Here is a 16,275-nt window from a genome sequence, read left to right on the forward strand (position 1 = left end):
GAGTGTTAATGTACACACACGTACACAAATACAATTAAAGCATTACGCAGTAAGGTCCCAAGACAGACACAGGAGTTTTACATCATTGAATTTTGCTTTGTCATTAAGGAGCATTTGTATAAGCATCACAGAAAAATCTCCTGATGTGGACACAAGGGAGTATCGGGTGATCCCCATTGGCAGTCTGATACTTGACCTGTACACAATGCTTCATTAGAACAATTTATCTTTCAATGCAAGAATTATTTCCAAAGTCCATTTTGTAGAGGTCAGCCAGCATCCTAAACCATGACAACTCATATGCCTTATCTGCTTTTACCTTATTTAATCGTAGTGAACTTATCTTTATTAAACATAAAAAACTCACGATGTTTCACATACTGCAAACACTGTTTTCTCAATATGTTGTGTTAGTGAGTTCCAAATTTTAAAAAACATAAGGAAAAAAGACTTGTCCTACTTAATCATCCTAAAAAATCTAGCTAGCCTGCATCTTATCTCACACCTGTCAATAGTAAATAAGTAGACAAAATAAATAAGAAACTTCACAAGTAGAAAATAGTGTTTCACAGGATGCCTTTAGACAGTTTTTGGAAGTCAAAGACAAGGATTCCTATTTCATTAGTTTAGTTTTCATTTTTTGCTAAAATTTGAGAGGTTGCAATCCATGACTTTTATATTCTAAGAAAGAAAAATTGGAATGTCAACATTTACCTTCTGCACATTTACAGCAATGATTCACGTGACAGAAACTCAATGAATTATCTGGTTGGACACACATGTAGCATAATCTTCATTCCTGCAGCAGATGATGACAATCAATACCAGCCACTGATTAATCTATGGGTTATGCTGCTGACTGGTGTAACAAGCATTGTCCTTGTTGAAAACCAACATAGCCTTTCGTTTCAATGCTATGCCTTATATGTACCTGTACAGGTCTCTATTTCATACGTGCACTGTCATCTTTGCTTGGCTTCATCAGCCAACTGATGAATACTTAGTATTTCCCCAAATATAACGTAGCATTCTAAGTATGGCAGGATGTTTCAGTTGCATCAGAATGTCATGCACCTTGACAACATGATGAAATCTGCTGAAGAAATTCCTTCCTTAGAAAGCTCATCATTATTTAGTTGTTACATTGTCCCTAAGTTACCTGTGATTGAAATATGGATCTTACTGTTTTGAACAGGCTGTGATTCCTGAGGTGTGATTTAATGTTATAAACTCAGGGGGCCAATTCCATACACCATTAAAATTTGTGAGAGAAGCATGCATCTGTTAATTCTGAAATGCATTGGATTTTGAGGCCAACATGTAGGTAGGGGAATGTGGTGAGCACAGTGCTAGAACACACCAATGCCACACATGTGTGCAAACATGTGTCTCCGGAACGCCCTGGCTGGGGTGCCAGCCTGCCACCAAGCACCCATGATTTTCAGAAGTTCAACGCAAAACAGCTGTGTTAGCTAGCACGTTCACCATGTGCTTTCAGAATTGAACTTTATATTTCCTCCTCTGAGACAAGCAGAAAAAACACCTTATCTGGCTACCTGTGAATTTCCCGTTACAAGCCTTTGTCGCTGCTGTGGTATATTGCAGTCTTCTGAGATGGAGAATCAGTTTAGCTGCTTGAGTGGGAGTGGAACGAAGCGAGTAGAGCAGAGAGGAGACAGGGGATTTCTCCAAGATCATAAGGTGCTAGGGGTCGTGCCGGGCATCTTTAGTACCTGGCATCGACTTCTAAAATGCTGTCTCTCATAGAGTGTTTCTTAATAAAGTGTCATGATGAGTTAATCTCCAATGATGATTTAAAAGAAAAAAACAAATGTTTGTCTAAAATACACCTCTTGATGGTTAACATCTGATTTTTGTGTTAAAGAATGAAGAAGGAAAAGATGACAGTGATCCTGGTGGTGGAATACACACTGAGAAGGTCTCCCTAAAAGCCAGTGACTCTATGGAAAGTCTCTACAGTCTAAACAGTGGCCAGAGCTCATCCAGTAAGTATAACATATCCATACTTCTTATTCAGTCACTGGATCAATATTGTTATTGCTTAAGTCTAAGGTATTGGAGCTGGTGATCAAAAATGTGATAGTAGAGAGCTCTTCAGTCTGGCAGGCAAAAGTGTAATTTGATTAAATGGGTGGCAGCTAGGGTAGATATACCTCTCTCCAGAAATAAGCTGAGTGTTTTTAAGAGTGGAAATATTAACTGAACTAAAAAAATAACATGGATTATAGGGGATATTGCAGGTATATATGCCAGAAATGGTTTTGGGGGGTTATCATGGCTATGGTGCTGGCACCCATAGGGTTGCAATCACTGGGTGCAGCCACACAAGCATCCTCTCCAGGGGTAGTGGCCGTGGATTCATCCTTCACCCTGCAGATGTGAGGCAGACAAAGTGAGAGGTCTCTCTGAGATGATGGGTGAAGGGGGCCTGACCTGGCGGCTTCAGGTCATGATGCAGAGAGGCACCGTCTGCTTCTCCACAGGCCCACTGAAAACCCTCCCCCAACAGGGTAGTCTCAGTTGGAGGGCAGGTGAATCTCTGACGAGAAGTGGAGTTTGCCTCCACCTGTCTATCCATTTCTCTGCTGTGGACATTTGCTGGGCAGCAGGCCACAGCTGCCCACGATGACGTTGCTGCGCCATCACTGCAGGCACCACGTGAGCCCTAAGTGGGGGTGTGAGCTGCAGTCCAGACCTTTTGCACTTAGCAGTTAATCTGGCCCTGAGATGGAGCTGTGCACTTAAGCAATCACCTCAAACAAAACCATTTTTATGATCATTTTCTATGATGTGATTTGTGAAAATTGTATATGGGAGTTTACTTCCAACACACTGCTGCTCTTATCTAAAAACATATTTGGATGGGATATTGCAGCGCTTGCTCAAAATTGCTTGAATTACTCTGCTGATACTTTATTGCTCAACTTGGATAAAATGACAGGCAGAAATGTTGATAAGATTAAAATTTCCCTCTGCAATGCAGGTTCCTTTGATGTTTCAGCTACCTCTGTAATGAAATAAAATAACTTCTACAGTACTTGTTTTCATTTCTCTGAATAAACAGGAGAAGTTCAGCAGAATTAATTCCCTAAATTGCACTTTTAGAGTACATTTTATTAATCTGCAGAGGTAATATTTCAAAAAGTCTGTAAGTAAAATGTGTGGTCTATTAGTATCATCACCAGAAAAAGATTATTGTAGGGAAGATGCTAATGAAAGATCTCCTACCTATTTTCTTCAGTCTCTGTCGTATGCTTTTTATTGAATGTATTTTTCCTGGAATGTGTCAAAACCACACAGAGTGCACCCTTTTTCCAGTGCTGTGCTTTTGAACAGTTTCCTCTCGGCTGCTGTGCAGAATTGTGTGCCTGGGCATTTGGTGCAGGACATCTCTCAACTTGACTCTCTTTAAGGTGGGGTGACCAGCTGCTCAGACGGAACGAGCAACAGGGACAGCCTCCGGTTTGATGATGAAGTCCCTTACAGTGGGCCCTTCTGCGGTCGAGCCAAAGTTCACACCGACTTCACACCCAGTCCTTATGACACCGACTCTCTGAAAATCAAGGTAAGACAATCACCAGGATTTCTTCTTTTCCAGTAAGAATGCCAGAAGAATATATTTACTAATGCATTTTTAACCATTAAGCACGTGTAACACTAAAAGCAAGACCAACCTTGTTTTGCAACGCTTCTATCAGGACTTAGTTCAGACAATGCTGCAAAGCCAGCTGCTGCTAAAGGCTTTTTAAGGCACAGACTCGAGGTAGGTACCTCAGCATGGTATCTACGTGGATACCACAGCTTTCTGCAGGGTAAAATACATGTTGCTTCCCACATACTAGGTCTGGAGTAAGAAAAACTTGAGTCTCATGGGATGTGAAGTTGCCTCCCCAGCTTTTTCAGCCACAGCTAAGATATATCAAAAGCTCAGTGGCACCCATTCTCTTTAGTGAAAACAGTTCACCTTTCCTTTAAGCTTTTCTTTAAGCGTACCTTTGACCTATGAATTTTTTCTGGCCCTGGCAACATGGCAGGGGTGTCCAGGCTGTGTGGGTGAGAAAAAGGAGCTCCAGATGTGGGCCCAGTTGAACATTATTAAAAATCCCAGCCTTTTTCTTCTCCTTCCATGCACAGATACATTCAATATCATCATCCTTCAGCCTACTCATGTCTGCAATCCGGACTTCTTTCTTTTCCCTCTTTGTAAACACCCTCATATCCAGATTATATTCACACTTCAGCATCTTTTCTTCTTCTTCACAGCCTCTTCTTTTTGTCAAAATCCTTATCTGTATCTCACTTCAGTCTCCCTCTCCTCCTCTCTGGCCCACATTAGAGCCATTGCTCTGTCAGTACTGGCAGTCTTCAGCACATGCCCTCTACGTCCACCCACGCCTGGAGTATTTCTTTCAAAACAGTTTAACTGGTCACATAACGGCAAATGTCTGCTGGCTCACACAGGTTCATTTTCTAGTCACTAGGGTGGTGTATTTTATACTTATAAACTAATATTTAGGGTTGAAATCCCCTAAAGATAGAGAGAGAGATAACATGAGAAAACTCACAAAATTTCAGTACCCCCAATCTGAATTAAAAGTGCATCTGCAGCTTGACTTAGAGCCACTGCCTAATCCTGATCTGCATTCAGTCCTGAAGTTCCTGAGCCTCCATGAGTGTGTAGAATAATACATGTGCTTATAGGGCTTTAAACAAATGTCATAGCTCTGAGCTCCATATTCTAGCAAAACCAGGTCACTGGAACACAGTCAGTTTCAGACTTGGCTTTGTACCAAAACTGGGGTGACTGCTTAACTTGCAGTTTCTTGACCAGACCAGAAAAGATTTGGAAGCCTTGGCATTGTTAACAGATATTTTAACAAACCAAGTTTGATTTTTAGCTTTGTAACAGAATGCCAAATGAAGTGTGTTCATGGGGATTTGTTGGATAGCGCTTTAAATACTTTCAACAGGTTTGTAAGTTCTGTGGTACCTGCCCAAAAGAGAGGACTCAATTCTGAGGTGGTCGTGGGAGCAAGTTGTATAGCGGGTACGACTTACAAGGGAGCTTTTTTACTAGGAGAATTACTCAGAGTGACTGTTTTGCTGAGCTGAGACCTTGGTTCCCACAGTGTGGCTGTGAACACCTTTACCAAAATGCCCTCTTAAAGTAGCTGTGTCGTTACTCTTGTTTGCAGTCACATTTGTGAGTGAATGCACGAGTGTGGAGAGCTGAAACCTTTAGATCTGTCTGCTAAGGCACCTTCCGCTATTTGCTCACTCAATTTTGTTAATAATAGTGGGAAAATTTGTCAGTCCTTGGGGAAGGACAGATAGGAAGATATTAAGGGAGTTAAATGTTCTTTATTGCCTTTGAGAAAGGTAGCTAGTGTTTTTTACTGTAAAATGGGTAAGAGTCCACCTTTCATCTAGCTCAGCTATCAGTTTTTGAAGAGTCTTGAGATGCTGGATAAGGTCATTGTATAAATGGTTTAGCATATATTTGGAAAATAACCTCACGGTGTTCCCTTGCGCTTTGCCAAAGCTATGCCCACTATCCTTGGCAAAATTTGATTGCTGATGCAACCCTATCCCTTTTCAGGGACAGATTTTTGGAGCACAAAAACGGTGAGAGGGCTGCTTATGCTCACCTCTCCTTCACAAAGCTTTGGAGATAGGACTAACTCGATTTTCTGTAATTATTCTGCTGGAGTTTTATAAAAGCAAAGGACCTAAATCTAGGTAATTTTAAAAAGTTACTTTGGATTTACTTGTTAAGATTCTGTGCTGTCTGTGCTGGTTTTGGTCCATAGAGGAAAAGCTATGTATAACAAACCAGATGCTTTTTTTATTGTTCTAGAAAGGAGACATTATAGATATAATCTGTAAAACCCCCATGGGCATATGGACAGGCATGCTGAACAACAAAGTAGGAAACTTCAAGTTCATTTACGTGGACGTTATCTTGGAAGACGAAGCTGCACCCAGAAAGATAAAGCCGCACAGAGGAAGCAAAAGGACCAAGCCTAAAACATTGCAAGAGCTCCTGGATTGTGTCCACCTGCAGGTCAGCCAATGCGTTTCCCAGCTGTACTTGAAACGTTTCATTTCTGTGTGCTCAGGTTTGGATGTCATTTACAGGCAGAAGCAGAAAGGCAGGTTTCAGCAGTTTTGGTGTCAGCAAAGCAAATCAGCTTCGTGTCTGTCTTTTATCTGATCTGAGTGGCTTACAGAACTGCGTGTTACCACATTATTTGGTTAGGCTAAGAGACTCCACGCAAAGAGGCACGGTGGTGACTTGTCAAAACACCGTAACCTGACTGCAATTGCATGCCTACGTGTAGAGGTGTGTGGCCGTGGACGCCCCAGGGACAGGACTGCAGTCTGACTCCAGTGCCAACGTTTAGAATTTGGGTTTCTAATTTCTTGTGATCTTCAGGGAGCAATAGTCTTTTTGCATTACGCTCATGTCACACCTCTCTCCCTCCCTGCAACCCTAGCTCTCGACTGAGTGTCAAAGCATAATTAGGTCATGATTTACAGGTAACATTTTTAATAACGGTTATTGCTTTGGTGCTGATGCAAACACTCCTTTCCCTGGAGTACGCGCAGAGTTTCATACTGCGTCGACACACAGCTCAAGGGGGACCATGTGCGACACAGCACAGCTGAAGGCTTCCTCGGCTTCTCGCCCTTGCTTGTATCAAAGGGCTCCTTCTGTGCAAAGGCAGAGCACACCCTACCTCAGAGGGCCTCCTGGGCCCATCATGGGAGGCAGTCATGGGGTGACCCACAAAACTCCAGACATTCAGCAGGTGAAGTCACTTCTGGCAGACCGCTGTCCTGGTCCAATTTGCTGCCAGACTCTGTTAGACAACTCAGGCACAGATGCTGGAATGGCCAGGAGGACCCCCAGGCATCTCCAACTTTGTCGTCTCTTGCTCTCCAGCTCTGGTTTTATGCCAAAGGCAGGTCAATCAGGCTGGAGAATGGAGCCCATTTCAACCTGACAAAAAAGCAAAAGAGAAATTGTGCCTATTGCTCTACTAAACATAGTGTTCATTCACATGAGAGGATTTGCATGTTTCTTTTTGTAGGAATATGCCTCAACCCTCTTGCTAAATGGCTATGAAACTCTAGAGGACTTAAAGGATCTACAAGAAAGCCACCTGATCGAATTAAATATTTCAAACCCAGAAGACAGGGCAAGGTTTTTATCTGCAATTGAAAATCTACAGGACTACGACAGTAAGTGTTTAAGCTTTGTTAAGAGTCATGTGCAAGTGTTAACCAAAGAAACAGAAGTAAAGAAATAGTGAATCTTGCACTGATCTGTTAAATGATTTTCCTTTTAAATACAAAACATGGTGTCAGATGGTTTTGTTACTTGTTCAGATACTAAACCATATATCTCTTCTAGATATGTATATGATTACTATACTAGTAATACATGAATGATTCAAAATTTTGTATTTATAGGCTCGACACTAGAGATTGGTAGCAGCTATTGCTTAAGAACAACCTTATTTATGGTTGGGGACCCAATCCCCAGAGAGGTTAAGTGGCTTCCCAAAAGTCACAAGGTCTGTGCAAGAGCAGAAAACAAAGCCTCCCAAACTGTGAGCTAGTATCTTAACCAAAATAGAGCTTATTTCAAATAGCTACAGTAAAAAATTTTCTTAAATATTTTTAAAGCAACATTCTGCAGAAGAATACACTTTTTCCTTCCCTCACTTCATCCCACACTGAAATCCTTATCCAAATCAGTCTCTTTTGTAGGAAGGTCTTGTAAAAAAAAATAAATATATACTAATAGCTGGTTTGCATTCTTTTCTCAAAATGAATCTAGCTCAAGTTTCCGATGATCTTCCAATAGCTGATTATACGGTGTATGTATACGTACATGTATTGATCACCACTATGTTTTCTTCACTTGTTCCCTTCACTGAGAGTGGAAAAGCTAGGATATAGAACAGAAAACACTGTTCTCATGATATTTTAATGATATTTCCAGCCTGGCTTCTAATTTTAAATAATTTATGTCAAATTTCCAGAAACTACAGCAAAGTGTCTACTTAATTAGACACTCAGCCAAAACAGGGGATATTTTCCTCTTCATCAATATTTGTGCATACTCACCCCTATGCTGAGCAGTCATTTCATCAAATGTGCACTTGCAATTGAGAAGCATCTGAAAGAAAAAAAAAAGGAGACCTGGAAAAGCAATGTCTTCCTGGGATTTTTTAGCAGAGGTTCTCTAATCTCCCTCTTCGTGTCCTTGCTGACCTTGTTTTTTACTGTATGTTTAGGCTCTTTTGGGGCCCCATTTGTAAGTGCAATCTTTCCTGTTCTTAGTCAGCTTCCAGGGAAAGGTAAGGTTCTTGCAAACATGTTGGAGAGGCATTAGAAGGGTTTTCTCTGCCCACCAGATTCAGTAGTTCTTTCTGGTCTATAGCTTTGTGAGATGACAGGCTAGAAAATGAGTCTTGAAGGGTTGTCTATGTAGACATAGTGACTGAAAGAGTGAATCCAGGAAAAAAAAGGGGCTACATTTTCCAAGAATTGCGTTGCAGGGATCTAGCTGGAAATCATCTGAAAAATACGTTTGTTTCCCTAGTTTGCCTTTAAACTGAGTATAAATATATTTGTCTAGACTTCTTGGTAACTAGTCTTGCTGCAATTTCTATATCAATATTTAACACACAAAAAGAATAATGAAAATGTTGGATTGCAATTTTGCAGTTTTGCATCCGTGTGAAAAACAAAACATAATGGTTTTTAACAGACTATGCAAGTGTGAAACTATTCTGGAGTGAGGTTATGGTTTACTATTTATAATCCTTGTGTAACAGTACACATAGCAAGCAGCCTTTGACACCTAACCTTTTTAGATGACATCAAGTTTTTCTTTTTCTGAAGGTGTCTTCACACTTAATATTCTACATATACCCAGGCAAGAACTAAATCTAACAAGGTCCTCACATGTCCCATACACTGAAAATTAATAAATTTACTTAATTATCCAAATAGGGTCCAAATAGGGTTCTTCCTAATTGGCAGCAGGGGATTAAGTCACTTCTTCAGGCAAAACAGTGTCCCTGGTGTTATCTGGATGGTAGTCTAATAGTTCAAATTCTTGTAATGGTTCTGGAAATAATATTAAATCTTACAAAGTGGCCCATGCTTCAAAATCAATGATGACACTGTAATCTTAGATCAAGAGATGAAATGACTATTTGCTTCACATCCACTTTAGCTGGGTATAGCCAATCTTTCTAGTATTCAAATTCAAAAAAAATAATATTCCCAGAATTTATGAATACTGACAGGGACCAGAACCAAGACATCTTTATATACCACGCCAGCTATAAGCATTCATTTAAGTCTAGTTGAGTTTCATAAGATTCATGTATACCTTAAGGTAAGCCACGCATAAATACTTTCCTGATGTGGGATACTGTCTTTAATCAAGACTAAATCAAATCCTTGTCGATCTGCTTGCCAAAGGTTCATAGTATTTGTCACATGATGGGTAGGGACAGAACAGAATTTAACAACCTACTCTACAAAGGAAGATACCGAAGACTAAAACTGGTAGAAGCTATCTGTTACGTTGTTATAACGAAAGATGTGGAATCAAGATGATCTTGGGGATAAGCTCAGCATGAGTCTGTCTTCATCCAAATCATTTGATCTCTTTGTCCTTTTGTCAATCCAATTAGAAAATTGGGTTGAAAGAGCTGGGTGCCACTGTGAAAGTGATTTCTGCATCTGAACTGAACTTTCCTAGGTCAATATTTTTTTTTTCCTAAATGGGCATGACTCAGTCCAGCATAAATGATTTTTTAATTAAAATTGATTTTCTGCATTGCTTAGAAGTGAGCAGCATAATTACCCACAGCTACAAGGTAATCTGTTTACTGGCCAAAATTATTCTAGATATAAGTTCAGCACTTTTCCAGGTAAAAGTTCACTCTTTTTATAAGCTTTGTGAGAAAATATACTAATGGTATAGACCGTATTTACTGTTCTAAGCTGTGTGAGCCGGCACAGGCAGGATGCAGGAACAACCACAAAACCACAGATGAAATGCAAAGAGTAAATTTATTTTTGTTACCTTGTCAACTGGGGGATCCCTGAAGCGGCATCTGAGCAGAGGCACACAAGTGGGAATGCAGGCACCACGGAGCTCGGTCCGTGCTAGAGGATCACCGAACCTGCTGTTTTCTCCTGTATTTCAGGGATTTGCATAGGTGTAATTTACCACAGTGCTTTGATCTTTCCCACAGCAGGGCAGGAATCTCAAGCATGTTTGATAGCATGCATCTAAGTCTACCACAGGCCTATGTTATCTAAAAACACAGATGTTCTACTTGTCCAACACACAAAGCCAAACAACAATTAGTGTGATATATGTGTTTTTCGACACCCCAGCTGCAAGTTACTTGAGCGTGTTTACAGTCTTCCTCGGCAATCTTCTGTTATTTTCCCACATAAGCCCATCTTTCTCACAGAGCTTGGAAGACTTCCATGTTTTTGCATTATATTCGTGCTTCCATGATGCACGTCTTTAATTAAAGGATAGAGCCTCAGGTATGGTCCGGAGTTAAAAAGCAAGAGTTTCTTGAGGTTTTGTGACTCTCCTATTATTCGGAACAGCCAAGCATGCTGGAACATAGCCCCATTTTACTGGATTCTACTATAAAAGTAGTAAAACAAGATTTAATATTTCTTTAATGTGATATCTGATATTGTGAAATGTCCAGATTTTTTTTACAGGGCTTTTAATTTCTTTTTCTTTCCTTGGCTTTTTCTTGACATTTAGTGTATGTTATACTAAGTGATTTTTTCATGCTGCGTACTTGTGACTGTATAGTTCATGTTGCAGAATAAACAGTTATTGAGTTTTCTAACCAAAAGACCTGCAGCAATGGTTTCCACATTATATGCTTCTTAAAGCTGTCCAAAACGTAGGATTTCTGGCAGCAAGAATTTTTTCGTCTTACATTTGATTTACACCCAAATTAATTTGAAAGGAAAAACTTTACCCATCTTATAGCAAGAATCAAAAAGTAAGTTTATTTAGCAAATGCTACCACATAGTGGTTTTTTAAGCAGATTTTGCTTCCTAGTACCGGACTATCTTCTTTCTACCTTTCTTGGGAGTCCAGGCCCAAATTCACCATCTTGAAGTACTTCATGTAGCAAAGCTATCCTAGAACTGTAAGGTCTTGTAAGCTCTTCATGACCTTCCCCCCCTTCCCAAATCTCTTTTTAGATTTTCTATAAGTTGATCAAACCTATATATTTGGGACAAAATGATTGGTTTCCAATCGTGGCTGGGAAAGATAAAAAAAAGCTCTTTTTCCTACAGTATTTCTTAATAGCTTTCTGTTCTGCTCCCAGATGGCTCCTAGACGGGAGATGGATGTCTGTGCTTTTGTAGGATGCTATTTTTACAGTGAAGCAGTTACTGGATGGTTAATGAATAAAGTAATAAAAGAAGTATGGAACTTTTTTCTTGACTGCTTCCCAGGACACACGTTTTTGTGTGTGCAAAATAGCCTTGATTCTCTTCTCACTTAGCTGATGTAAGTCAAGAGGTTCATTCCCGAAGTCCAATGGGTTACATTAGTCCAAAGCTATTCTGAGTTAAAGAAGAATTAGACTTCATTGGATATGTGCACACAGTCCATTTTATAGAAAAAAGAGGTGTGTATGTGCAATTTGGGGGTAATATTCTATGCTTATCTCCCCCAAACCAATTTCCTTAGCTTACTTTTCATATTCAAGTGCCAGATCATACTCTAAATTCCACTGCCAGTACCAGATAACATTTATTGTACTTGGACAGCAAGATAGTAGACAGCTGAGGACATGACTTTCAGTTCTCAGTTGCATTTCTCACGTGAGGACCTGGCATCACAAGTACCATTTTACACTGGGCAGTCCCTTTAAGTACGTGGGATTACACAATATCATGTCAAGGTCAAACAGTGCTCAAAGACAATCTCCCCTTCTGTACTGTGGTACAACTCATTGACCTGGGCATTATATACTTCCAGATTTCCCAAGGAAGCTCATCCTTGCATAAGTATTAGTATTTTTCACCTTTTTTCAGGCACATCTGTTTGCTTCCAGATTTTAGAGAAAAAAGAAGCTTCTCATTTTTGTTTTCACCATATGCTCACCTCTCATGTCAGTTCAGTATCCCTGCCAGAAAAGCTATGCAACTGACTTCAGTGAGTGCAATTTTTTAGGTTGCATGTCCGTAAATACCCACAAAAGGTTTACTCCTTTGAGTCCCCAAAGTACTGCATATGTGTACAGAACCCCTCCAAGGTTTCTTTGCTTCTTTTTCAAGAAGTATTTCCATTTACTGCTTCAAAACAATCCTCTCCAAGTTTGATGCTTTGTGACTTTTCATTTCATTTTAACACTTAGGTGGTCTAACCTGTACAGGCACTACAGGCTGATACACAGCCTTCATAGGCCTAGGAGGCCATGTACCTAGGAGGTCTAACATCAGACTTGAAGACACGCTTTGTTGTCTTTAGCTGTTGTATGGTGCTGCTCAGTACACCACTGCTGCACCTTCCAGGAAGGCACGCGAGTGACTCAGTCGAAAGCATCGTGCTCCTAGCCCAGTTCTCCTTCTGGGCAAAATCCATGAAGGCAAACTCTCAGAAGGCACACTCATGAAGTACGGGTTGCTGCTGGGTCACTTTCTTTCTTTCCAAGATAAAATCCAAGCCTCCCGCCACTCATCTGGTTTAAACTGACATAACCGCACAAGAGCCAGTGTGACCTCTGTACATTCTTGAGCTGAATTGCCTTAAACCTAAGCATCGAGTGCTTTCCTAATCAGGAATTTAAACTCATTAGAAAAGGGAAAAAAGCTGGTGAAAGAAAAAAGTGATTTCTCTTTGCATGTGTCATGCACACCTATGTCATTGAATAACAAATATTCATTTCAAAGTTCTAAACAGTAAGGAAGATAAGTATGCATCACACATCTATTACCAAGGCTAAACGCCTCACATTTTTTTCAGAAGTCTGAATATAATCCTACCAACTAAAGTAGTATTAGAATATGTGTGTCAAAATGATACATATCGTGGACTCTTCTGGCCATATCATAGACAACAGTGACTGAAAGCTATTTATCTTATACGAAACTGCTTTACTGTAGAAAAATGATAGGACTTCCATTTGTTGATAAGATAGTTATTTCTGATGATTCTGCAACATCTAACGGCAGTTTAATTTTATCAATTCCTGTTTCCTGTACATTGTATCTTTCTTCTGATGTCCAAAAGATTAAGACAGAAAATTTACCTTTACTAATGCAGAGCTTGAACGTGTACATGTTAGAGGAAGGAATTTATATATTTATAATACTTAGTATCCTGTTCAAGTGGTTTAGTAGTTACAGCATAATATTTAAGCCTGCTTTAAAGAGAAAAAAAAACCCTCTAAAGTTTACTTTCAGTTTTTCCTTCTTAAATATGGGAGGTGTTCTTCAACTTTTTCTGCTCAGAATGAAAAACAGAAAATATATTTTTATGGTCTCAAATACCTGAAAATTTTTGGTTTTCAGGTTTTCATATAAAAAATGCTTCTAGGGTTATGGGAAGAGACAGAAGTTTTACATTTCTGTATGTTTTCTAAACAGAAGATCTTATTCTCCTAACCGACCTAAATTCAGATTTAAAAAAACTCTCAGTTCCAGGCTTGTCTGTGTCTTTTTCCCCGAAAGACACAAGGGAAAGCCATGGCTACAAAAGAATTTAGGATCTGTTTTTCGCATAGGAACTACTCAGATTATCACAACTAGCTACAGGACACTAATACACTGACTGAAACTGAATTTTCTCTTTAATCCACTAGTTACTTGGCCTTCTTTCCCTTGTAAAACAAACAAAGTGGATGGAGGTTCCTCTTTGACCTTGAAAATGTAAACAGGATTAACACTTTTTAGGTCACTGCTTGCCGGGGCAGCAGATGATGCTGGAGAAGCCAATCAAAGGACCAGCGAGCAGCATTAGGCAGATGAGGGGATTACAGCGGAGGGCAGGGGAGCCCTGCCCACAGCCGTGCAGGAGGACTTCACCCAGCCACCGGCTGAGCTCCGTCAGCCCACGGCAACCAAGACCTGGGTTGTCTTGATGGTGGTGGGATGGGTGAGAGGAGCTAATGACACAGTTTAGACAAGGCTTTACCGGGGCATCTGCTGTTATTTGTGCTAAACTGCTTCTGTTGCTACTAATAGCAGCAGTAATACCTTCACTGGGGTAATGCCTTTTATAATTCCTGCCTGACTTAAATCAGAAATCAATTGGACCCTACGTGATCAAATATTTTCCCTGCAAAGAGAGATAACATTTGACATGACAAACTGTGTTCTGTAAAGTGAGAAGGGGATCAAACAGTTACAGATATCAATTAAAGCTGCTGAAAGGTGTACTCCTGCATGCAGGTTCAATTAACCATGAATTTATTTGGGATCAAGGTGGGACATTTATTCTTTGGAAAGTATTTAAAGTAATTTTTTTTTTTTAAATACATCAGGTTATGCCTATAACCCCAGGCTTAATGAAAAAATAACTGACTTTGGATTCTTTTCTTCAAAAGACAGATTAGTTTATTAACTTAATTAAGCAATTGAAAGTTAAACGTAATTAATCAGTCCAAACAAATCTACAAGACTTCCATCAAGACCTAAAAAGTTTCTTGAGGTATCAAAATGCTTTGCGAAATAAGTTCATTGAAATCTCATACAATGAATAAAGGTACTGACTCTCCTGCTGTTCCATTTCAATATTTTCAGTGCGAAACACTGCAATTTTTCATTTCTAATTTATTATTTGTTATACATCACAAGACTTAAAAAAAATAAATCCAAATTTAAAATCTTTCACATCTTACCAAATCTTATAACTTCCAACTATTAAAACAGATGTCAGCATCAATTTTACTTGTAAGCATTTTATAATTCTGAGAGCTAAACTAGATTTAGATTTTGACAAAGGATAAAATCCTTCATGTGTTTAGGACTTCCATTCTGCCTGGACTTGAATTGAGACAGCTTAAATCTGGCTAAAGATTCAAAGCTAACTATTTAACCACGGAGTAAAAAGACAAGTGAAATAAGGGAACTTTCCTTGAAAAATCAAAACAGTACCATCTTTCTGAAGGCCTAAGATCTGGGGTAAAACCATCTGTTTCCTGTGAGATTTGTTCCTTATACTTCATTTGGAAAGCAAGCCACTGTTTGAAGTAAAAATACACTTACAGGAGGGCAATAACAAAAAAAAAAAGTAAAAAAGGGAAAGATTTCATATTTTACAACTTGTTTTCTCAAGAAATTTGTGATGAGTAAATATCATGTGTTTCACAGCCAGAGAACACAAACTTTAACCACAAGATATATTTGATTCGTGATATACAGGTATATCCTGTCTGCAAGGCACCAGCTTGTTGAGATTTTTTTGAGGGGTCTGTCGATACTCTCGCTGAGTTACAGATTTCTGAGTTTCAACAGATGAGTCATACAGCAGCTAAACAAGGACAAATTATTTGCAAGATGATTTGCTTCTACTTAGTTTTGGAACAGTGTTCAAAACAGCAGGAGTTGGGCATCTGGGCTTTCTCTGAGGCCTTTGTGTTTTGGAAAATAACCTTTTGGATATCAAGCTAAGCTTGGGAAGTTTCCATCAGCCACCCACTCCCACTGAAAAGTCCAGTGCTGTGCTTTAGAAAACCTGACTACCACATCTTTATGCTGAGCACTTCTGAACTCCAGCACGTTACATCTCACTACGCAGTGCACAGAGTAGGTTAAATGGTGGGGTTGCATCCAAAAGACACATCTATAATGCAATCTGTTATAAACAAGGCACAGTAGGCTACGCAATTAATTCCATGATCAGGCTCTGGAATACACAAATGTGAGAGGGGAAAAGCTGTCATCTCTACTGTGGGCATGGTGACCACACATGGTGACTGTGGCACCTGTGGACAGGCTAAAGGACCTCAGTCTAAAGGATGAGGCCAAAGTGTCTGGCATTCATCTCTGAGCAACATACTGCAGGGTCAAAGCCATCCTCAATGTCAACTTAGATGTTACAACTCATGTAATCATATTTTTAGGTCTTTGATGCTGAAGTTTCTGTTTCTGATAGACAAAATATATTGATCTAGTCATGTGTATATAACAAGCTCTGTTTCCACAGTTCTTCAAGAGCAGTCATGTTG

The 16,275-nt window shown here is 39.7% G+C and overlaps 1 protein-coding gene across 1 annotated transcript in view; it reads left to right on the plus strand.

Annotated features, from left to right (window-relative positions):
* Positions 1–16,275, plus strand: part of SAMSN1 (SAM domain, SH3 domain and nuclear localization signals 1) — a 35,831-nt gene that overhangs the window by 19,092 nt on the left and 464 nt on the right. The window contains exons 4-7 of the mRNA XM_009646848.2: positions 1,886–2,006; positions 3,435–3,586; positions 5,879–6,085; positions 7,116–7,266. Of these exons, the coding sequence (XP_009645143.1) occupies positions 1,886–2,006; positions 3,435–3,586; positions 5,879–6,085; positions 7,116–7,266 (631 nt within the window). The remainder of the gene's footprint in view (positions 1–1,885; positions 2,007–3,434; positions 3,587–5,878; positions 6,086–7,115; positions 7,267–16,275) is intronic.

Source organism: Egretta garzetta, unplaced genomic scaffold (assembly GCF_000687185.1).
Source record: "Egretta garzetta isolate BGI_Z169 unplaced genomic scaffold, ASM68718v1 scaffold289, whole genome shotgun sequence".
Taxonomy (NCBI): Eukaryota; Metazoa; Chordata; class Aves; order Pelecaniformes; family Ardeidae; genus Egretta; species Egretta garzetta.